Here is a 25,054-nt window from a genome sequence, read left to right on the forward strand (position 1 = left end):
ACAAGCTGAAATGGCAATATTACTCTCCCACTGTTTTTTTATGTTTTTTTTTTTTATTTTCAGGGAGACTTTAGAAACCAAATAATATTAAAAAAAAAACAAAAAAACAAGGCTTTCTATGGCCCACTGAATGAGAGGGAGAGAGGTGGCACACCCAGGAGTCAAGACTGGCACACAAGCTGAAATGGCAATATTACTCTCCCACTGTTTTTTTATGTATTTTTTTTTTTTATTTTCAGGGAGACTTTAGAAACCAAATAATATTAAAAAAACCAAAAAATAAATAGGCTTTCTATGGCCCACTGAATGAAAGGGAGAGAGGTGGCACACCCAGGAGTCAAGACTGGCACACAAGCTGAAAGGGCAATATTACTCTCCCACTGTTTTTTTATGTTTTTTTTTTTTTTTCAGGGAGACTTTAGAAACCAAATAATATTAAAAAAAAAAAAAAAAAAAAAAATAGGCTTGCTATAGCCCACTGAATGAGAGATAGCACACACAGCAGTGGCACACAAGCCCTGACTGAGGCCAATATTTTTCTCCCACTGATTGATGTAGTGTTTTTGTGTTGAGGTAGATTTTAGAACACAAATCACGGAAAAAATAAATAGGCTTTCTATGGCCCACTGAATGAAAGGGAGAGAGGTGGCACACCCAGGAGTCAAGACTGGCACACAAGCTGAAAGGGCAATATTACTCTCCCACTGTTTTTTTATGTATTTTTTGTTTTTTCAGGGAGACTTTAGAAACCCAATAATATTTAAAAAAAAAAATAAATAGGCTTTCTATGGCCCACTGAATGAGAGGGAGAGAGGTGGCACACCCAGGAGTCAAGACTGGCACACAAGCTGAAAGGGCAATATTATTCTCCCACTGTTTTTTTAGGTTTTTTTTTTTTTTTTCAGGGAGAATTAGAAACCAAATAATATTAAAAAAAAAAAAAAAAAATAGGCTTGCTATAGCCCACTGAATGAGAGATAGCACACACAGCAGTGGCACACAAGCCCTGACTGAGGCCAATATTTTTCTCCCACTGATTGATGTACTGTTTTTGTGTTGAGGTAGATTTTAGAACACAAATCACGGAAAAAATAAATAGGCTTTCTATGGCCCACTCAGTGAGAGATGGCACACACAGGGATGGCACTGTAGCAGAAATGCCAATCTTAATCTCCCACAAAAAAAAAAAACAAAAAAAAAAAAAAAACTGTCCTACAATTACTATCTCCCTGCAGTAATGTAAGCCAGGTATGGCAGGCAGCAATAGGAGTGGACTGATGCACAAATTAAATAAAAAGTGTGGAAAAACAGAAAAGATAGCTGTGCAGAAAGGAAGGAACAAGAGGATATGTGCTTTGAAAAAAGCAGTTGGTTTCCACAGTGGCGTACACACAGCAATACAGCTATCACGGAGCCTTCTAGGGCAGCCCAATGAGCTACAGCGCTGAGGGGAAAAAAAAAAAAAAATAGCTTCCACAGTCCCTGCACACCGAAGGTGGTGTTGGACAGTGGAAATCGCTGCAGCACAAGCGGTTTGGTGGTTAGTGGACCCTGCCTAACGCTCTCCCTGCTTCTGATGAAGCGGCAGCAACCTGTCCCTAAGCTCAGATCAGCAGCAGTAAACTAAGATGGCGGTCGGCGGGAACGCCCCTTTATAGCCCCTGTGACGCCGCAGACAGCAAGCCAATCACTGCAATGCCCTTCTCTAAGATGGTGGGGACCAGGATCTATGTCATCACGCTGCCCACACTCTGCGTTCACCTTCATTGGCTGAGAAATGGCGCTTTTCGCGTCATTGAAACGCGACTTTGGCGCGAAAGTCGCGTACCGCATGGCCGACAAGCACAGGGGTCGGATCGGGTTTCATGAGACGCCGACTTAGCCAAAAGTCGGCGACTTTTGAAAATGATCGACCCGTTTCGCTCAACCCTAGTAACACAGACTTCCTGGAGAAGTCCGTAAATGGGGTCCGGGCCTGAACATTAGGTGTTCGGTACGGACTCCAAACTTTACTGTTCCGGATCGCCTATCTAATCAGAATTCTGAATCTAGATCATCCCAAAGGGGCTTCATGGGGTTGAGGTCAGAGTTCTGTGCTGATCAGTCAAATCCTTCCATGCCAAACTGCTCCAATCATGCCTTTGTGGATTTTGCTTTGTGCACTGGGGCACAATTATGTTGTAACACAGAAGGGTCAAATTATTTTACAAAGCTACAAAGCTAGAAAGCTACAATTGTCCTAAATGTTTTGATGTTTTGACTCTGATCTCGCCTTCAAATCACATTTCAAAGCTCTTTCCACTTCCTGATGAATCCAACTCACAAATATTTCCTGAATTGGTACATTCCTTAATCAAGAATCTGCAAAAACCCTAGTCCATGCATTCATCATCTCCCACATCGAATACTGAAAGGGAACCTGTCACCCCCAAAATGGCTGGTGAGGTAGGCAGGTAGATGCCTCCAGCCAATCAGCGCTACACTAGTGGTATAGTCTAGTCTATAGAAACACCACATTTGCCACATAGGTTATATTATACAATTATCTGTGTAGCCACACGTGATTTGTTTTAGATCGGAGGCATTTTTTCAATTGATTGTGTATTTTGAATTAAGGTTTTATCCTTTTGATATAAATAAAAATATATGTTTTAAAACAAAACATTATGTGGCCTGTCTAATACTTTGGGGGGCTTTTCGTGGTTGTTATTGCTGAATATGTTTTGAAATTTGGTTATTGGACTAATATGTATACAAGTCTTTTGTTAATAGTTTAGAACTAGCCCTAATCTTAGAGAAATTTGGGATATCTTATTGGACTTAGAGTGGCCATTTCCCAGAACCATTCTGAAAGTTCGACACTTAATTAGTAGGATATGACTTTCCCTAAGGCCGGTTTCACACGTCAGTGGCTCCGGTACGTGAGGTGACAGTTTCCTCACGTACCGGAGATACTGACACACGTAGACCCATAAAAATCAATGCATCTGTGCAGATGTCATTGATTTATTGCGGACCGTGTCTCCGTGTGCCAAACACGGAGACATGTCAGTGTTCGTGGGAGCGCACGTATTACACGGACCCAATAGAGTCAATGGGTCCGTGTAAAACACGGACCTCACACGGACATTCTCCGTCTGGGGTCCATGTGCGTGCAGGAGACAGCGCTACAGTAAGCGCTGTCCCCCCCACTGGTGCTGAAGCCGCGATTCATATGTTCCCTGCAGCAGCGTTTGCTGCAGAGAAAATATGAATAATAGTGTTTAAAATAAAGATCTATGTGTCCGCCGCCCTCCCACCCCCTGTGCGCCCCCCCGCTGTTCTGAAAATACTCACCCGCTCCCACGTTGGCTGTCACTCCTTCCTGGTCTGGCCGCGGCTTACTGTATGCGGTCACGTGGGGCCGATCATTTACAATCATGAATAGTCAGCTCCGCCCCTATGGGAGGTGGAGCCACATATTCATGACTGTAAATGATCGGCCCCACGTGACCGCATACACTAGAAGCCGCGGCCAGACCAGGAAGCAGCAAGGGAGCGGGTAAGTATTTTCTGAACAGCGGGGGGGCGCACAGGGGGTGGGGGGGCGGCGGACACATAGATCTTTATTTTAAACACTATTATTCATATTTTCTCTGCAGCAAACGCTGCTGCAGGGAACATATGAATCCGCGATGCAGGGTACCACACGCGTGGGTACCACACGCTCCGTGTGGTACCCACTCGCCATACGGGCGGCACACGTGTGCCGCACGTATGGCCTACGTGAGTTCCCAGGCACACGGACACGGATAACTCCGGTACCGATTTATTCCGGTACCGGAATTATCTGGACGTGTGGGACAGCCCTAAGATTGGCCCTTTTCAACAACAGCCTCCATGAATGCTGTCATTGATGAAAAGCAGTGCTGGAAAAATCTATAAAATGTCATGAGTTACTGTGTTTAGTAGCACATATAAACATTTGAATAGTGCTTTTTTCTTGTCAAGTTGTGAAATCACTTTTGTAGATTTAAGTCTTTAACCCCTTTCTGACATCATGTGCAATAGTATGCCGATGTCGGACTCCCCCTGTTTGATGCAGGTTCCGGCGCTGAGCCCGGCGGTCAGCGCTCATAGCAAGTGAGCAATTCTGCTACATATAGACGATCTGATCATCACCTGTGTGTAGCAGAGTCGATTGAAGTAGTGCAGCTTCTAGTCTCCCATGGAGCCTATTGAAGCATGCAAAAAGTAAAAAAAACAGTTGCTTAACCCCTTCATGACCTTGGGATTTTCCGTTTTTCTGTGTTCGTTTTTCGCTCCCCTCCTTCCCAGAGCCATAACTTTTTTATTTTTCTGTCAATTTGGCCATCTGAGGGCTTATTTTTTGCGGGAGGAGATGTACTTTTGAACGACATCATTGGTTTTACCATGTTGTGTACTAGAAAACTGGAAAAACATTCCAAGTGCAGTGAAATTGCAAAAAAAGTGCAGTCCCACACTTGTTTTTTGCTTGGCCTTTTTGCTAGGTTCACTAAATGCTAAAACTGACCTGCCATTATGATTCTCCAGGTCAGTACGACTTCATAGACACCCAACATGACTAGGTTATTTTTTATCTAAGTTGTGAAAAAAAATTCCAAACTTTGCTAAAAAAAAAATAAAAAATAAAAAAAAATTGCGCCATTTTCCGATACTCGTAGCGTCTCCATTTTTCATGATCTGGGGTCGTTTGAGAGCTTATTTTTTGCGTGCCGAGCTGGCATTTTTAATGATACCATTTTGGTGCAGATACGTTCTTTTGATCGCCCGTTATTGCATTTTAATGCAATGTCGTGGCGACCAAAAAAACATAATTCTGGCGTTTCGAATTTTTTTCTCGCTACGCCATTTAGCGATCAGGTTAATGCTTTTTTTATTGATAGATCGGGCGATTCTGAACGTGGCAATACCAAATATGAGTGGGTTTGATTTTTTTTTTATTGATTTATTTTGATTGGGGCGAAAGGGGGGTGATTTAAACTTTTATATTTTTTTTATTTTTTTTCACAATTTGTTTTACTTTTTTTAACTTTTTCCATGCTTCTATAGCCTCCATAGGAGGCTAGAAGCTGGCACAACACGATCGACTCTGCTACATAGCGGCGATCTGATGTTCGCTGCTATGTAGCAGAATTACAGGTGTGCTGTGAGCGCCGACCACAGGGTGGCGCTCACAGCTGCCGGGGATCAGTAACCATAGAGGTCTCAAGGACCTCTATGGTTACTATTCTGAAGCATCGCCGACCTCCGATCATGTGACGGGGGTCGGCAATGCGATCATTTCCGGCCGCCCAGCCGGAAGCGGTAGTTAAATGCCGCTGTCTGCGTTTGACAGCGGCATTTAACTAGTTAATAGGCGCAGGCAGATCGCGATTCTGCCTGCGCCTATTACGGGCACATGTCAGCTGTTCAAAACAGCTGACATGTCCCGTCTTTGAGGCGGGCTCACCGCCGGAGCCCGCATCAAAGCGGGGCTTCTGACCTCGGACGTACTATCCCGTCCGAGGTCAGAAAGGGGTTAAAATATAAAAAAATATAAAAAATTAATCTGATCGCTAAATTACGTAACAAGAAAAAAAATTCAAAACACCAGAATTAAGCTTTTTAGTCGCTGCTACATTGCAATAAAATGTAATAACGGGCAAAAAAAAGATCATATATACACCAAAATGGTATCATTAAAAATGCCAGCTAAGCACGCAAAAAATAAGCCCTCAGCCAGCCACAGATTATGAAAAATGGAGACACTACAGGTCTCTGAATATGACACCATTTTTTTTAACCAAACTTTGGATTTTTTTTCACCACTTAAAAAAAAAAGAACCTAGACATGTTTGGTGTCTATGAACTCATACTGCCCTGGAGAATCATAACGGCAGGTCAGTTTTAGCATTTAGTGAACATGGTAAAAAAACAAGAACTGTGGAATTGCACTTTTTTTTGCAGTTTCACTGCACTTGGAATTTTGTTCCCATTTCTAGTACACTATATGATAAAACCAATGGTGTCTTTCAAAATTACAACTTGTCCTGCAAAAAACAAGCTCACACATGGCCATTTTGACCAAAAAAAAATAAGTTATGGCTCTGGGATTAAGGGGAGCAAAAGAAGGGGTTAACTAAAAGTCATTGGACAAAGCTAAAATCTAAAGAAAACCTGTACTTCACAATCATACTTGTGATACTTTACAATGACTATCAAATTATTCTGTAGTTGTTCCCTAGATATTTAATCATCCAGTTATTAACATTACTGCAGCCAAAGGAGGGAATAAGACGTAGTTTTATTTGTTTCTCCTTCTTTATAATCCTTTAGGTACAGAGCTGTGTTCCAGAGATGGAAGATCGTGATAAGACTAAAGATACCATTTATCTGCCTGATAAACATCTCCATGCGTTGATTGCATTTCTAAGTCACCCACTGAAAGAAATCTCTTAATAATAAATGACATCTTGGATGGAAGTGTGTAATAAAATAAAAGTCTTGCCCTCCAGATGTTGAGAAGGCCACAGTAATTGTTACTTCTTATTTGTGTCCCATGTTATATTGTTCTGCCTGTATGATCGTCAGCTGTGCTTTTTAACGTTGCACATCCTTCACTCTATTACATGTGATTCCTCTATGAGTTTGTTTACATGGGCAAATCAAGGGCACAATACGACTGCTAAGCGGTACATTTTTACTGACCGGCAGTAATTGAGATGCCTGCCTACACAGGCAGACCAAAGTAAGTGATGCACATTGTGTGATCTATACTAGACCTATAAGAGATCACTCAGTTCACATTGGCTGCCACGATTCTCAGCAGTGCAATTCCAGTTTACACAGGACGTTGCCCTGCTGAGAACAATTTTTTTTTTATTCTGCAAAAAAGATCATTTCACCTGATAAATGTTTTGCTTGTTCACTATCGGCAGTCTGTTTACTGGGCAAAATAATCGTGAAGCTAGCGATTTTAACAAAGCAAAGCTGGTTCAATACTATCTTCTAGTGTAAATGCCGCTTATGACCTCATTTAGACATCTGTGATTTATCTTGTACGTAAAAACACAGACCATTATTAATTAGTGCTTTGGATCTAAATTTCATCAGAGCTGGTCAGTGTCACTTTTTACTATTCGAGTTTCATCAGTATTTTTCACTTAGGAAAATATAAACAAATTGCAAAGTTTCTACTATCCATTACAATGTTAATTCCAGACAGCACACAGTCTGGTATTAACAGTACAATGCTTAACGGGCAATATGAGCAAACATTGCATGGACATTCTCTGGCTATAAAAACTTTCCAAAGTAACAAACCTAGTGGCGCCACCCGGAAGAAGCTAGTAGAGAAACGCACGTTGTGTTGTGGGGACGCTACAACTGACATCTCTGTTCATCTTATCTCTCTGCCTTCTCCTAACTATAGGTATTTTTTCCAAGGTTTATATATTCATTCATTTTATTGTGGATATTACTATGTGATATGTGTTTATACACTAAATCATGTCAGTAGACAGCACTACTTGTTTCTATATACAAAGATTTTTTTAGGTATTATGTTGTTATTGTAGCCCTGGGAGGGCCTTTGATAGGAAGCATATGTGTCAATATATTATGAGCAACTGACGTTTTATTTCCTTATCTGGCTATAATATTTCACTGCCACTTCATGTACTGTATATATTTTTTGTTATGCTTGCTAGAAAGAAAAAATTAAGAGACCACCACATCAATACCCTGTCATGGGCAGCCCAATCTCCAGACCTGAACCCCATTGAAAACCTCTGGAATGTAATTGAAGCGCCCCCACTGCCGCAGGGCCGAGGGGCACCGGGTACCGGGCCTCTGCGTCTCGATTCTGGGGTTGTCACGGTGGCTAGGCCCGGCCCGTGACCCTGCTGAGGGGCGTCCAGTGAAAGTGGAGAGTGATGATGGTGTGCGGTGCAGGGTGCGATGAATAACGAGGACACAGAGTTGCAGTCTCTTTACCTCTTTACTGAAGGCTCCAGGATCCTCAGTCCGGAATAAGGTTAACCGGGCTACGTAAGTCTGGCCAGTCCGATGGTACCTCCAGAGTTCCCTTTACAGGTGGAAATCTGTGCCTACCTTCTAGCGCTTGTGTGTTGCAGTCCTTCCCTGCTGTGCTTACGGGATAGTCCTCACAACTGTTGTGTCTGTTTCTGAAGTTCCCTCACAACTCGATTCTGATGTTCTGTTTCGTCCCCCAGATGATATGGCTAGGACGCACCCGTATGACGGGTGGGCTCGGAGGTCTTCCGGGACCCTAGAGTCGCCCCTCTCCAAATGTTGCCCCCTGTGTCTGCTTAGGTGATGTTGGGTGAGACAGCCCGCCTATACCTGACTGTCCTGCCGTAGGTTTGAAGTAAGGCCTGGAGCTCAATACTTCCTCGGCGTTCCGGCCACCGGCTACGCGCCTCAGTAGGATGTTGCCTCGTCTTACAGCACGACTCCTACTGGTGTTTCTCCTTGTTGCGTTGATCTCGTTTCTCACTCAGCACAATAAACCTCGCTTCTTGTCCTTTCTTGGGGTACCGCCGCAATGAAGTGCAGGCGCGGTCCCGTAACGTTCTTTCTGTTCGCTAGGCCTCTGTCAGGATCCCACCCCTGACAGGGACCCCCCTGAATCTTCCCCTGCAACACCCTCTGCCACAGGATGTTGCCTGGTTCCAACCCAGTCAGCTTCTGCCTAACTTCCTATCCAACCCCCAGTTTTACCAGATTGTGAGGAGTGGCCTAATACATAGTACCCTTAGCTCCCCCTGGAGGCCAGACTGTGAAATGTATTGGTGTCTGTGATACCTGGTCAGGTGAACTCCTTCAGTGCCATCAGACGTACCATAGCCCCCCTTAGTGGCGGAGCATCAGTACTGCAACGACCAGGACTCTGGGGCGCTGCATAATCAAGAGGATGATGGTTAGTCACAAGCCAGCAAACAAATAACTGCTTAAAGTTTTGCTCCAGAAGCAGTGTGAAAGACTGGTGGAAAGCATGCCAAGACGCATGAAAGCTGTGATGAAAAATCATGGTTATTCCACAAAATATTGATTTCTGAACTCTTCCTGAGTTACAACATTAGTATTGTTGTTTCCAAATTATTATGAACTTGTTTTCTTTACATTATTTGGGGTCTGAAAGCACTGTTTGTTTTTTTTTCACCATTTTTCTTTGTCAGAAAAAAACCCCTAAAATGTATTGCTTGGAAATTCAGAGACATGTTGTCAGAAGTTTATAGACTAAAAAAACAATTTACATTTTACTCAAAAATACACCTATAAAGAGAAAAATCAGAAAAACTGAACATTTTGCAGTGGTCTCTTAATTTTTGCAGAGCTGTATATGTCAACGTGCACTGCACAAGTAACATTCTATTCCCTCTACTTCTGCCTTTAAAATCATCTTTTTTTTGCTATTGGTGGATGACTTGCTGTATTTTTCTCAATGAGACTAATTCTACGGGTGAGTCACTAGACTATTTTATATAACACTCTATATACTGCTAATCATTATGATGTTATCCATACAGCTATATACTGTTATCAAAAGGTCAGGACAAAGTAGCATCCCCTCCATGAGGCACTCCGTTATTTGTAATTGGTTCAGATTTTATTATCATTAATAAAGATTAATTTTAATTATGATGGATCTCTTTGTTACTTTGGAAAGTACTTATAACTAGAGTATGGAGTACTCAGTTGTAAGAAGTGCTATTAAGCTATTTAGTGTGGACATTTTGGTAATTGATTCTATGGACACTGACTGTACAGTGTAACAGGGAGACCTGTTGTCTCTATTGTTACAGTATATTCTGTGATCAGTATATGTCACAGCATACAAGGGGTTAAACAGATTTATTTTCTCTCTTGCCTTCTGTGACTGTTAGGCCGGCGTCACACATGCGAGTTTTACGGACGTAAGAGCGCAGAAACTACGTCTGTAAAACTTGCATAACATACGGCACAATTATTCTCAATGGGGCTGCTCCTATTAGCCGTATATTACGGTTCAGTATTATACGGCTTTCTACGGCCGTACAAAATCGCAGCATGCTGCGTTTGTCAGCGTATTGCGCAAAAAAATCGCCAATGAAAGTCTATGGGTGCGAGAAAAATACGGATTCCACACGGACCAGCAGTGTGACTTGCGAGAAATACGCAGCGGTGTTAGTGAAAAGTCGGTAATTCAATTGCCGGCTTTTCATTTCTCCTGCACAAACCCGACAGGATATGAGACATGGTTTACATACAGTAAACCATCTCATATCCCCTTTTTTTTTGCATATTCCACACTACTAATGTTAGTAGTGTGTATGTGCAAAATTTCAGCGCTGTAGCTGCTGAAATAAAGGGTTAAATGGCAGAAAAAATTGGCGTGGGCTCCCGCGCAATTTTCTCCGCCAGAGTGGTAAAGCCAGTGACTGAGGGCAGATATTAATAGCCAGGAGAGGGTCCATGGTTATTGGCCCCCCCGTGGCTAAAAACATCTGCCCCCAGCCACCCCAGAAAAGGCACATCTGGAAGATGCGCCTATTCTGGCACTTGGCCACTCTCTTCCCACTCCCTGTAGCGGTAGGATATGGGGTAATGAAGGGTTAATGCCACCTTGCTATTGTAAGGTGACATTAAGCCAGATTATTAATGGAGAGGCGTCAATTATGACACCTATCCATTATTAATCCAATTGTATGAAAGGGTTAAAAAACACACACACACATGATTTAAAAGTATTTTAATGAAATAAACACAGCGGTTGTTGTAATAATTTATTGCTCTCGCAATCCATTTCCAGGCCCTCGCTTGGCAAAATAATAAACGCACAAGATACATACCTTCTGATGTCAGATCACTTCCCACGATGTAATCCATCTGAAGGGGTTAATTATTTTACAGGCACGAGCCCTGCTAATGCACTCGCTCGTGCCTGTAATTCCCCGGCGAATTAATGAAATGTAGGTCATTGACCTACATTTCCTTCAGTCGCGGTGATGCGCCCCCTGGTGGATGTCCTCATATGACCTGGAGCGTGGGAAAAAGTTCCCAGGCTGCAGTTCATGAGAACATCTAGCAGGGGCGCATCACCGCGACTCAATGTAAGTACAGATCCTGCTTTCCTTTCAGCACCCGGGGATTACAGGCACGAGCGAGTGGTTTATCGCAGCTCATGCCTGTAATATTAGTTAACCCCTTCAGATGGATTACCTCGTGGGACGTGATCTGACATCAGAAGGTATGTATCTTGTGCGTTAATTATTTTGCCAAGCGAGGGCCTGGAAATGGATTGAGAGAGCAATAAATTATTACAACAACCGCTGTGTTTATTTCATTAAAATACTTTTAAATCATGTGTGTGTGTTTTTTAACCCTTTCAAACAATTGGATTAATAATGGATAGGTGTCATAATTGACGCCTCTCCATTATTAATCTGGCTTAATGTCACCTTACAATAGCAAGGTGGCATTAACCCTTCATTACCCCATATCCCACTGCTACATGGGAGTGGGAAGAGAGTGGCCAAGTGCCAGAATAGGCGCATCTTCCAGATGTGCCTTTTCTGGGGTGGCTGGGGGCAGATGTTTTTAGCCACGGGGGGGGGGGGGGCAATAACCATGGACCCTCTCCTGGCTATTAATATCTGCCCTCAGTCACTGGCTTTACCATTCTGGCGGAGAAAATTGCGCGGGAGCCCACGCCAATTTTTTCCGCCATTTAACCCTTTATTTTAGCAGCTACAGCGCTGAAATTTTGCACATACACACTACTAACATTAGTAGTGTGGAATATGCAAAAAAAAAAATGGGATATGAGATGGTTTACTGTATGTAAACCATGTCTCATATCCTGTCGGGTTTGTGCAGGAGAAATGAAAAGCCGGCAATTGAATTACCGACTTTTCACAGCTATCGCGCTGAATGAAATCTAAATACAGAATATATATATATGTGTCTCAATGACATATATATATATATATATATATATATATATATATATATATATATATATATATATACTGTATATATGTTTTCCCGAACATTTGAGCACATAAATCCCTTAGATGTCGGTTTTGCAAGCCTGCGCGAAAATCTCGCAGTATGGATGCCATACGGATTACATACGGAGGATGCCATGCGCAAAATACGCTGAAACACCCTGACTACGGTTCAATATTTTGGGAACATTTCTCCGTATTACGGCCGTAGTACGGACGTATAATACGTGGCGTATTGTCTTACGCCAAGTGTGACTCCAGCCTTACATGCTACAAATGTAACAATCTAGTTAGAAACATTTTTAAGATTTTTTTTATATTGTCTAGGAGCTGCATATAAAATGAATAATACTGAGATTTCACTTAAATATTTTATTGAATTTATGGTAAAGAAAGCTTTGTAGTCCATGGGAAACCATGAAATTGGCTGATTGATACTCAGCAGAAACTTGTCCGCTATATGACTTATGTCACTAATGCTTTTAAGCTGTAAAACCACTTGCCAACCCTTTGCTTTACATGAACAACAACAATGAGGGCAGTGTGTGGAATCAGTGCTCTGCCCTGTTGCTGGCTTGATATCTATTGACTAGGATGTGACGAAGGTGTAGGAAACAACTGCTGCATGGTGGTGGAAGCAGACAAAGCTCCCAGTCATGGAGGCTTGACCAGTTGTGGGGGTGTACCGCTACCACTCAAAAAATTCACCCAGTAAGCTGCAAAGCTCAAGGAAAGGCCGTACTGGGCCCTTGGCCCTCAAGGGAGGCCAGCATGACGGGGTCACGGGGAATGGCAGAGCCTCAGGGTGGGCAAGGGCAAGTCGGGGTTAAATAGTTTGCTTGGGCTGTGTACTTTTGAATTTGGACAGAGGGGGGGTTGGATGAGTCAAAGAGGAGCAAGCAGGGGGAGCTTACTGAGGGGGTGATTTGGATAAGAAACTGACAATTTCACCTCAGCAACTGCCACGCTCACCTGCTGGTCCGGCGGTGGCTGAAATCCCCACCCACCCTCCCTTTTTCTTGTTTCGATTTTGTTTAATCGCGTTTATTTTAAGGTTATGTTTTTGTTTAAGGGAAAGGAGAAATTTTTGTCATAGCAGCTAGGCAGGGGAGGGAGGTCCTCGAAGTTGGTGGAAAGAGGGGAATGGCAGATTCTAAGGGCGGGGGGGCCTCTAGTGGTCCTGGACTCCCCCGGAGTGGATTGAGAGTGGATGTGGTAGATCAGCCCGTGGAGGGGCTGATTAAAGGATTTGGTAATCGGTTGGTTTGGCCGGGTTGGTCATTATCTGCCTCCGAGCTGGTGCTTAGTGGCTGGAGGCAAGACTAAGCCTGGAGGCCAAGGTACACAATTTGAATTTCTGCAAGGTTATTTTTGAGGCTTCGAAGACCACCACTCCCTGGGGGGATATTGTTTACATGTTGTGTTTATGTTTAATAAAAGGCTGTTGTGGCCATTTAATCCAAATCTGGTTAATGTCGTTATTCAGGAGGGGATCTTACGATAAGGCAGTTAACGAGAGATCTGATGCAGTAAGTAATTAAGGTTAGGCATTTACTGTAAGTCAGTAAAGGCGGTCATGAGTCACGTGTACCCCTTACGTCATAGTTATAGTTATTATTAAGGTTGAAGGAAGACTGTAAGTCCATCTAGTTCAACCCATAGCCTAACCTAACATGCCCTAACATGTTGATCCAGAGGAAGGCAAAAAAAACCATGTGGCAAAGAGTAACTCCACCATGGGAAAAAAAATTCCTTCCCGACTCCACATACGGCAATCAGACTAGTTCCCTGGATCAATGCCTTATCAAGGAATCTAGTGTATATACCCTGTAACATTATACTTTTCCAGAAAGGTATCCAGTGCCCTCTTAAATTTAAGTAATGAATCACTCATTACAACATCATACGGCAGAGAGTTCCATAGTCTCACTGCTCTTACAGTAAAGAATCCGCATCTGTTATTATGCTTAAACCTTTTTTCCTCCAGACGTAGAGGATGCCCCCTTGTCCCTGTCTCAGGTCTATGATTAAAAAGATCATCAGAAAGGTCTTTGTACTGTCCCCTCATATATTTATACATTAAAATAAGATCACCCCTTAGTCTTCGTTTTTCCAAACTAAATAGCCCCAAGTGTAATAACCTATCTTGGTATTGCAGACCCCCCAGTCCTCTAATAACCTTGGTCATGTTGTGTCCCTTTCCATAGTTGCTGCTCCAAGTGCCTTTGGTGCAGTATACTTTTAAGATCAAAGTCAATTTGAGAATGCAATGAAGTTCTCCTGCATGTGAGAGCATAGAGTGAATACCCCTATAGCTTAGTTTTCTCGAGAGCGCCAAAGAATCATCTGAGAGCAACATGCAAAAGAACTCCTTTATACGCGATGCCTGCACGTCTGACTCACCAGAGCTTACAGGCATTATTGAGCTGCTTCCACCAACAGCACGTGTGGAATCACCTCCATTACAGCCATCTGCAGAACAATTACATTTTGCCTCACAGGATCTTTTAGCCACTCTTCACTTATGCTGTGTTAAGCCCAGGACAACACTCAGGGACGAGGTGACTAGTCCAAGAGGTATGTCCTTGCCGGCTCTATCCGCCACTTTGCAAAGCAGACAGGTCTCTCTCTATACGTCTAAGGCCGGGGTCACACTAGCGAGTTTTACGGCTGTATGAGAGGCGCAAAAACGACGCATTGCACACGGACCAATGATTCTCTATGGGGCAGCTCCTATCTGCCGTATATTTCTCAGCCATATTTTACGGGCGTAGAAAATCGCAGCATGCTGCATTTGTCAGCGTATTGCGCAAAAAATCCGTGAATGAAAGTCTATGGGGGCGAGAAAAATACGGATTACACATGGACCATCAGTGTGACTTGCGAGAAATACGCACCGGTGTTCTATCGAAAAGCCGGCAATTCAGTGCAGTTTACAGTAAAATCACACTGACAGGTTAGAATAGAATAGATCAAATAAATGTCTACACATAGTATAGGGAGATATATATATATATATATATATATATATATATATATATATATGTCAGTGAGACACATATATATATATATATATATATATATATATATATATATATATTTCATACAGCGCTAGATAGCAAAAAAGACGGTAATTCAATTGCCGGCTTTTGCTATCTCCTTCCCAAACCCGACATGATATGAGACATGGTTTACATACAGTAAACCTTTTCATATCCCTTTTTTTTGCATATTCCTCACTACTAATGTTAGTAGTGTGTGTGTGCAAACTTTGGGGGCTCTAGCTGTTAAAATAAAGGGTTAAATCAAGGAAAAAACTGGCGTGGGCTCCCGCGCAACTTTCTCCACCAGAGTGGGAAAGCCAGTGACTGAGGGCAGATATTAATAGCCTAGGGAGGTACCATGGTTATAGGACCCCCCTGGCTAAAAACATCTGTCCCCAGCCACCCCAGAAAAGGCACAACTGTAAGATGCGGCTATTCTGGCACTTAGCTTCTCTCTTCCCACTCCCCTGTAGCGGTGGGATATGGGGTAATAAAGGGTTAATGCCACCTTGCTATTGTAGGGTGACATTAAGCCAGGTTAATAATGGAGAAGTGTCAATAAGACACCTATCCATTATTAATCCAATAGTAGTAAATGGTTAATAAAACACACACACATTAGGAAAAAAATATTTTATTGAAATAAAGACACATGTTTTTTTTTATAGTTTATTATACTCTTAATCCAAATGATGACCCTCGTTCAGTAAAAAAGGAAAAATAAAAAACAACAATATCCCATACCTTTCCGGCGCTCAGTCACGTCCCACGATGTAAATCCATCTGAAGGGGTTAAATAATTTTACAGCCAGGAACCTGCTAATGCAGCCACCCCTGCCTGTAGAAACTGGGGAATGAATGGGAAGAAGGGGAACGTAGCTACCTAGACTTGTGGTGCTGTGCCCCCTGCTGGCATAACCGCATATGAACTCGAGCGTGGGAAAATATTCAGAAAAATTTAAAAGTTCAAATCACCCCCCTTTTGCCCCATTCAAAATAAAACAATAAAAATGAATTCAAACATACACATATTTGGTATTGATGCATTCAGAATCACTCGATCTATCAATAAAAAAAAGGATTAACCTGATCGCTAAACGGCGTAGCAAGAAAAAAAGTATAAATGCCAAAATAAAATTACGTTTTTTTGGTCGCCGCGACATTGCATTAAAATGCAATCATGGGCGATCAAAAGATCATATCTACACCAAAATTGTATCATTAAAAACATCAGCTTGGCGTGCAAAAAATAAGCCCTCACCCAACCCGAGATTGTGAAAAATGGAGACGCTACGGGTATCGGAAAATGGCACAATTTTTCTTTTTTTTACAAAGTTTGGAAGTTTTCTAGTACACAATATGACTATATCTCTAAACCCATATCAAGTCTCAGGAGCACAAAAAAACTGAATCATATATCAAACACAAAAGAGAACCTCAGTATATAGTGCTAATATATCATACATTTTATTACACAATAAATACAAAAACAGGAAGTATCCAAGGTAACTGCTAGAAAGCAGGGACTGCCACTACTAGTTCACACAACAATTTGTTCCAAGACAATGCCTGCATATAAATAATTAGTACTGATCCAAAACACAGGCACATCAACTACACAGTGTAGGGGTATTACACCCTGTCAGAATCAATGATGGCAATGTAATAAGATTATAATTAGCAGCACTTACATGGAGTAGATCTTAAGTGTAGCGTCCCTGCCGCCCCAACGCACGTTTCGCTTCTTCGTCAGGAGGTGTGTGTTGGGGAGGGATGAGGCTGATTTTATAGTGTGACTGGCCAATAAACAACAGTTGTTATGGAGGTGTGTCTGAATGTGCCAGGTGCCGTGCAGCGAGCAGCGAGTATAGTTCCGGTTTCTTCTGCGCATGCGTGGCCGAGACGCATAGACCCGCAGCCGTGGAGCACAAGCTAACACGGGCCATCATGGAGACGGCGCATGCGCTTGGCTCCCAATGGCCACTCGTATAGGCGTCAGAGAGCGGGGCAGCCCTGCATGCGCTAAACCGGAAAGAAAAGGCAAGTGAAAAGAAACCACTTATTTGCACAAATACGTACTCTATAATTAATATAATATTAGTGCACATAAAGTGCCAAAGTACACAATATGGTAAAACCAAGGGTGTTGTTCAAAAGTACAACTGTTCCTGCAAAACCAAGCCCTCACATGGCCATATTGATGGAAAAATACAAAAGTTATGGCTCTGGGAAGAAGGGGAGCGAAAAACGAAAAAGAAAAACCGAAAAAAGCTACGGGGGTTAAGGGGTTAAAGATTAAGAATCTAGCTTTTATTTTAGTAGAATTGTTCAGAAAATGACAGATAAGATATGAATATTTTATGGAATACAGTGTCCCTATGATATCAGGAAGCACACTGGGTACAGAAATGTAACCTGTGGTCATAGTGAAGCTTGTCAAGCCTCGACCCATAATACAATTCACATATATATTTATATGACTTCTTTGTTCTATACATTGAAATGCATGTTTGACTTAGAGTGCTTTCACATTGCATACAGACACCCATTCAGTGGCCCCCGTCGGGGCTTATGTCCAAACTTCCTACAAAACGGGATTCGAACATATGCACCAATGGGGCCATGGACTATAATGGCGTCAGAAGAGCGAACTTGCGCTCTGCTGTTCATCAGTTTAGGCGTATACGCCTACTGGAGGCAGAAACTCAGTTCGCTCCGCTGGTGCCATTATAGTCTATGTCCCTAAACGGGCTGCTGAATGCAATGTGAAAGCATCCTTAGACATTGTTCTTATTTTTTAAGTCTTATGAATACTAACACTGCTGTTCTTTTTTCTCACAGGTAGTTACTGTCTTTGCTCTGAGCATTGGGGCCCTGGTGATATATTTCATTGACTCATCCAAGTAAGTTTCTATGTTTGAAGAATACTGTAATTGTTTGTCCTGCGTAAAATAGAAGAATAGCAAGAGGACTTGTAATTCACCACCATGTGATATTGCATATTGACTGGCCCAGATTTACATTTCAGATGAACTCTAATTGTTTCATTAAAATATTTAAACTATTTTGACTCCATCCATCTAAATGTCCATTATATTAAATAACAGTGAGAATGGTTACTTCCTCCAACACGTCACTCATGCATTCCCACAATTCTCTTCCTGAAAATGGTAATGTGACATTTCTCTACTTAAAGAAAAGAACAGATGAAAGTGCTCTTAGCATTATAATTACCTACTTATCACTATTCTCTTCTGTCCCCACCATGTCACACTGTGTCTCCCTCCTGTAAACTGACTTGGAGCCTTAAGGTTTCTCTGGCCATAATTATCTGGCCAAGATGCTTGAGATTCTAGTTTGCTATTTGCCTTTTCTTAAGTTAACTGCTTCAGTTTAAAATCCATGAATAACAAATCTGTGAAGGCATATCATGCAAAATACCTAAATTCCAATCAGCAATATGTGAGTTAATTTAGTATTGTATAACTGCGATCTTACTGAAAATGACATAGCAAGAAATAGTTCCTTTAAAAGATGTACAATAACAAATTAAATTGTGGTACCATGTTAGCCAGAAAAATCGATGTGAAAATCCAATGCCCAATGATGACAAAAGTATTCTAGGAGTGATACCTTTATTGGCTAACCAGAAAATGATGTTTGCAAGCTTTCAGAGCACAGTGGCTCCTTCTTCAGGCAGGATAGCAAATAGATTAATAAGAAAGGAGCACAACATTTAAATGATACTACAGTAGGACATTTGTTCATGAGGTGGGAGGTGTGATGCCTCTTAAAGATAAGCCAAGGAAATCAAATTAGGCATTTTGTTGCAAATGGAGAGGTGGTGGGAATGATGCTCTTAGTTATCTTGAGTCCGTCTGGTGGAGGTGTGAATTGTATCCATGTAGTGGGTCATAAATCCAGGTGTTAAATTGAGTCCTAGTGTCAAAGATTTGAACATCTTTATCATTTTGAATTCCCAATTTTTTCTTTCTCTTTCATCCTTAAAATTACCTTTTAGTATTAAGACTTTTAAGTCTGTCATACAATGTCCAGTTCCAGAGAAATGTTTTCCCACAGGTGTGTCCACATGCTGCGCCCCCTAGCTGTAACAGGGGTCACTGCATCACATATCCCCCCCTCTGGTACCCAAATCACCTTTTGAGGCTCCACCCTTGTTTAGGTCACCACTCCCCTTTTTGGGGACAACTGGCAGAGAGCCATGCACACCACCCTATTAGACTGCTGGGGGCCCCCGGGACAGGATCTGATTCCCCCAAATCACCGTGAGTTTGTTCCTGTTTTGTGCACATGTCAGGGCCTAGTGTAGGCTTCAATAGTCAGAACACGGCAGCCGTGTGGCCTGCTTAGTAAAGGCCAGGGAGGTTATACATAGAGTAGCATAATTCTTTGTTTATTGTTTGCATTTACTTGTGTAACATATGTTGAGTCTGTAACAGTTGGAGCACAGTGCTATTTTACGGACAAGCTAAAGAATATAACTCTTGTAAATTATCTTTTGCCATTGCATGCCCTTGTTTGCATCTTCCTCATCCACTTCATTCCTTGCCTTCCAATAAATCTACCCTTTGTTGTTTGCATTTCATTTTATGTACAGTAGTCTTCCTGCACCATGGTGGTCCCCCGGCCATCGCTTCACAGATGTTGGTGACTTTTCTCCTAGGTTTGGTTAGTGTGTCAGTTTTTACTGCTTTTACTACAATTCACCCTGACACGCTGGATATTAGCTTTTGAGCTAAATCCTGACTGATGGCTCTCAAGTTTGTGTTTTTGTTAGTCCACCCGCTTTTTGAGGATTGACCACAGGTTCGCTTTTAGCAATGACTGTATAGGATTCCACTCTGCTTGCCTGTTTGAGCAGTTGCCATGGGGTCACTCATATACAATTTCCATATGTGCAGTCACACAGACTAGCTTCAGTATGCAAGCCGCATATGAGCTGTCACTTGAGCGACCACTTGAACTGGCAATCAGAGTGGAACCCCAATAGTGTATGTACAGGTCCTTCTCAAAAAATTAGCATATAGTGTTAAATTTCATTATTTACCATAATGTAATGATTACAATTAAACTTTCATATATTATAGATTCATTATCCACCAACTGAAATTTGTCAGGTCTTTTATTGTTTTAATACTGATGATTTTAGCATACAACTCCTGATAACCCAAAAAACCTGTCTCAATAAATTAGCATATCAAGAAAAGGTTCTCTAAACGACCTATTACCCTAATCTTCTGAATCAACTAATTAACTCTAAACACATGCAAAAGATACCTGAGGCTTTTAAAAACTCCCTGCCTGGTTCATTACTCAAAACCCCCATCATGGGTAAGACTAGCGACCTGACAGATGTCAAGAAGGCCATCATTGACACCCTCAAGCAAGAGGGTAAGACCCAGAAAGAAATTTCTCAACAAATAGGCTGTTCCCAGAGTGCTGTATCAAGGCACCTCAATGGTAAGTCTGTTGGAAGGAAACAATGTGGCAGAAAACGCTGTACAACGAGAAGAGGTGACCGGACCCTGAGGAAGATTGTGGAGAAGGACCGATTCCAGACCTTGGGGAACCTGAGGAAGCAGTGGACTGAGTCTGGTGTGGAAACATCCAGAGCCACCGTGCACAGGCGTGTGCAGGAAATGGGCTACAGGTGCCGCATTCCCCAGGTAAAGCCACTTTTGAACCATAAACAGCGGCAGAAGCGCCTGACCTGGGCTACAGAGAAGCAGCACTGGACTGTTGCTAAGTGGTCCCAAGTACTTTTTTCTGATGAAAGCAAATTTTGCATGTCATTCGGAAATCAAGGTGCCAGAGTCTGGAGGAAGACTGGGGAGAAGGAAATGCCAAAATGCCTGAAGTCCAGTGTCAAGTACCCACAGTAAGTGATGGTGTGGGGTGCCATGTCAGCTGCTGGTGTTGGTCCACTGTGTTTCATCAAGGGCAGGGTCAATGCAGCTAGCTATCAGGAGATTTTGGAGCACTTCATGCTTCCATCGGCTGAAATGCTTTATGGAGATGAAGATTTCATTTTTCAGCACGACCTGGCACCTGCTCACAGTGCCAAAACCACTGGTAAATGGTTTACTGACCATGGTATTACTGTGCTCAATTGGCCTGCCAACTCTCCTGACCTGAACCCCATAGAGAATCTGTGGGATATTGTGAAGAGAAAGTTGAGAGACGCAAGACCCAACACTCTGGATGAGCTTAAGGCCGCTATTGAAGCATCCTGGGCCTCCATAACATCTCAGCAGTGTCACAGGCTGATTGCCTCCATGCCACGCCGCATTGAAGCAGTCATTTCTGCCAAAGGATTCCCGACCAAGTATTGAGTGCATAACTGAACATTATTATTTGATGGTTTTTTTGTTTGGTATTAAAAAACACTTTTATTTGATTGGTCGGGTGAAATATGCTAATTTATTGAGACAGGTTTTTTGGGTTATCAGGAGTTGTAGGCCAAAATCATCAGTATTAAAACAATAAAAGACCTGACAAATTTCAGTTGGTGGATAATGAATCTATAATATATGAAAGTTTAATTGTAATCATTACATTATGGTAAATAATGAAATTTAACACTATATGCTAATTTTTTGAGAAGGACCTGTATTACATGCAAACAGGATTTGTCACTGCAGTGCCTGCCCAAAGTTAGGAGGAACACAGGAGCTGTCAATGAGCTTAGATGGGTGGAAACTGAGTTAAAATTTCATAAAGAGTTATACAGCCATTCTGTCTTTGAGTTTTAATGTAAGTGCAACATCTTTATCAGGTCTTAAAGATCTATTTAGTAATCTATACAGTTTGCATTTTGACTGCTGGTGACAGATCAACATTAAACACCAGAGAACCAGATAGGTAACAAACTGATCTAAATTTCGTGTCTATGTAACAGATTTCCCTATCTGCTTCCTTATAAACGAGGTCTTTCCCATGCTGCTGCTGAAAAACTATACGTATATTTTCTAGAACTTGCTGTTAGATTAATTTCTGACTTCTGCAGTGAAAGACTTGCCAGAGGAAAAGACAAACTTTATGTGCCAGAAATGCAAGCTTTTGACGCTGTTAGAGGAAAAAGTGCAAAGTCTTCAGGAGATAACAGCTACACTGAAGTTCATCAAAGAATATGAGGATTCCCTTGACAGAGCAGAAGAATCTCTTCAGAATGTTGCAAGAGAAGAACTTTTCAGTGTTCCTGCAGAAGGAAATGACAGAGTAGAAATAACTATTCAGAATGTTTGAAGAGAAGCACATTTCAATGTACCTGCAAAAGAAGAGAAATGGAAGAATGTGACACAAAGAAGCAGGAGGATGAAGAGGCAGACAGTACCCATACCTCTGAGGAACTGCTACCTGGCTCTCATGCAGGACAAGTATGAAGATCTAAAAGTGCTTTGCCCACTAAAAACACCCCACGAAGAAATCAGAAGCCTCTTGAAGGGAGAAAAAGAAGCGCTGATGTGAAGAAGAAAAGGAGAGTGAAGGTTGTGTGGGATTCCCTACTGAGAGGAACAGAAGCCGCTAAATGCCCCAAGGACATTACCTCATGAGAAGTGTGCTGTCTTCCAGGTGCCCAAATCAAAGATGTGTCTAACAGGGGAGCAGGACTCTTCAGTGCTACAGACGACTACCCAAGTCTGCTAATATAAAAGGACTTGGAAGCTATATTGAAGAACTAGGCTGGAAAGTCTAGGAACTGTAGAGCAGGTCATCTTCTCATCCATCCTCCCAGTGGATGGAAATGGACAAAGGAGATTGAACAGGATTGTACAGGTGAACAAGCGGCTATCTCAATGGTGCCGAGAGCAAAATTTTGGATTTCTTGACATGGAGTCAACAAAAAAACATAATTGGTAGATGCCTTTCTACACATCACAAGAGCTTTAAACTAGAGCAACATGGGATGGGAAATATATGGACAAGAAAAAATATACAGCTAATAAATTCTTTTGAGAACCTTGCTATTAGAAGTGGAAATAAATGGCAAAAACAAAATATTATGAATGAAAATAGAGGCTCAAGAGAAACAAACTACAAACTAAACTGTGTCTATACAAATGCGTCATAGGCATCACTGAAACTTGGTGGGAGGATACACATGATTGAAATACATTTGTTGAAGGTTACAACTTATTTATTAGAAACAGGATTAACAAGAGCGGATGAGGTGTTGCATTGCATGTTAGAAAAACTTATATCTCCACTGATATCCAAGCTCTGTAGAAACTGTTTGGGTAAGAATACAAGGAGAGAATAACAGAAAGTACACTATTGTAGGTGTTTATTATAGTCAACACAGACTGAAGATATGTATGAACTCTTTTTACATCAGATGTCTCTGTTCTCAATAAAGTTCTACATAGTGATCATAGGAGATTGTAACTATCCAGATATTTTTGGTAATCTCTCCATGGCAAAAGTAATAGTTTTTTTTTTTTTTAATTCTTATCTTCTATTGCTGAAAACTTTATTTTTCAAAAGGTAGAACAATGAACAAAACTTTCTTTTTTACTTTTTACTGTATTTAACATCACCAATAGCAGGCTTGAAGCTGCTATGAATGTAGGAGGATCATGATGACAGACATGTGGGTCTTCAGCAGACCCCTGCCTGTCAGTGCAACCCATTGGCACCCCGTGATCACATGACGGGCATGCCGATGGGCATGATCAATGATGCACTTCCTGATGGTGATGGTTAAATGCCGCTGTCCGTGATAAACAGCGGCATTTAACAAAAGATAAAAGATGATGGCTCAGTGTGGGAGCCTGCATCAAAGGCAGTGACAAGGCCGATGACGTAAATATATGTCATTGGCCATGAAGGAGTTAAACATAATGACCTATAATTCATCATTTGCATTTATGTAAGTCAATTCGCCATCTTTTATATGATTTACATTTTTTGCACCAAATTTTTCAAATTGACGCATGGTGTACGAATTTGGATCTAAATATAAAAGGTCTTTAACTTTGTCTTTAACATGTTTTGTTTCTTTTTTTTATTGAAAAAAGTTGCACGTTCACCTAAAATGGTTAAAGATGTATGCAAATATATCTTGTATACATACACTTAGGGGACTAAAGTACATACAGTGGCATGTAAAAGTTTGGGAACCCCTAGTCAAAATTTTTGTTATTGTGAATGGTTAAATACCGTATATACTCGAGTATAAGCCGACCCGAGTATAAGCTGACCCCCCTAATTTTGCCACAAAAAACTGGGAAAACTTATTGACTCGAGTATAAGCCTAGGGTGGAAAATGCAGCAGCTACCGGTGAATTTCAAAAATAAAAATAGATGCTCCATACCGTTCATTATGGCCCCATAGCTGTACCATAGAAAGCTGTGCCATATAGTGCTCTGCACCGTTCATTATTGCCCCATAGCTGTACCATAGAAAGCTGTGCCATATAGTGCTCTGCACTGTTCATTATTGCCCCATAGCTGTGCCATATAGTGCTCTGCACCGTTCATAATTGCCCCATAGCTGTGCCATATAGTGCTCTGCACCGTTCATTATTGCCCCATAGCTGTGCCATATAGTGCTCTGCACCGTTCATAATTGCCCCATAGATGTGCCATATAGTGCTCTGCACCGTTCATTATTGCCCCATAGCTGTGCCATATAGTGCTCTGCACCATTTATTATTGCCCCATAGCTGTGCCATATAGTGCTCTGCACCGTTCATAATTGCCCCATAGCTGTGCCATATAGTGCTCTGCGCCGTTCATTATTTCCCCATAGCTGTGCCATATAGTGCTCTGCGCCGTTCATTATTTCCCCATAGCTGTGCCATATAGTGCTCTGCACCGTTCATTATTGGCCCCATAGCTGTGCCATATAGTGCTCTGCACCGTTTATTATTGCCCCATAGCTGTGCCATATAGTGCTCTGCACCGTTCATTATTGCCCCATAGCTGTGCCATATAGTGCTCTGCGCCGTTCATTATTTCCCCATAGCTGTTCCA

The 25,054-nt window shown here is 41.9% G+C and overlaps 1 protein-coding gene across 26 annotated transcripts in view; it reads left to right on the forward strand.

Moving 5' to 3' along the window:
- Positions 1 to 25,054, forward strand: part of KCNMA1 (potassium calcium-activated channel subfamily M alpha 1) — a 1,075,276-nt gene that overhangs the window by 403,118 nt on the left and 647,104 nt on the right. For all 26 annotated transcript variants that reach the window (XM_077259420.1, XM_077259433.1, XM_077259414.1 and 23 more), the window contains exon 3: positions 17,900 to 17,961. In XM_077259420.1, coding sequence (XP_077115535.1) covers positions 17,900 to 17,961 — 62 coding nt within the window. The remainder of the gene's footprint in view (positions 1 to 17,899; positions 17,962 to 25,054) is intronic.

This window comes from Ranitomeya variabilis, chromosome 4 (genome assembly GCF_051348905.1).
Source record: "Ranitomeya variabilis isolate aRanVar5 chromosome 4, aRanVar5.hap1, whole genome shotgun sequence".
NCBI lineage: Eukaryota > Metazoa > Chordata > Amphibia > Anura > Dendrobatidae > Ranitomeya > Ranitomeya variabilis.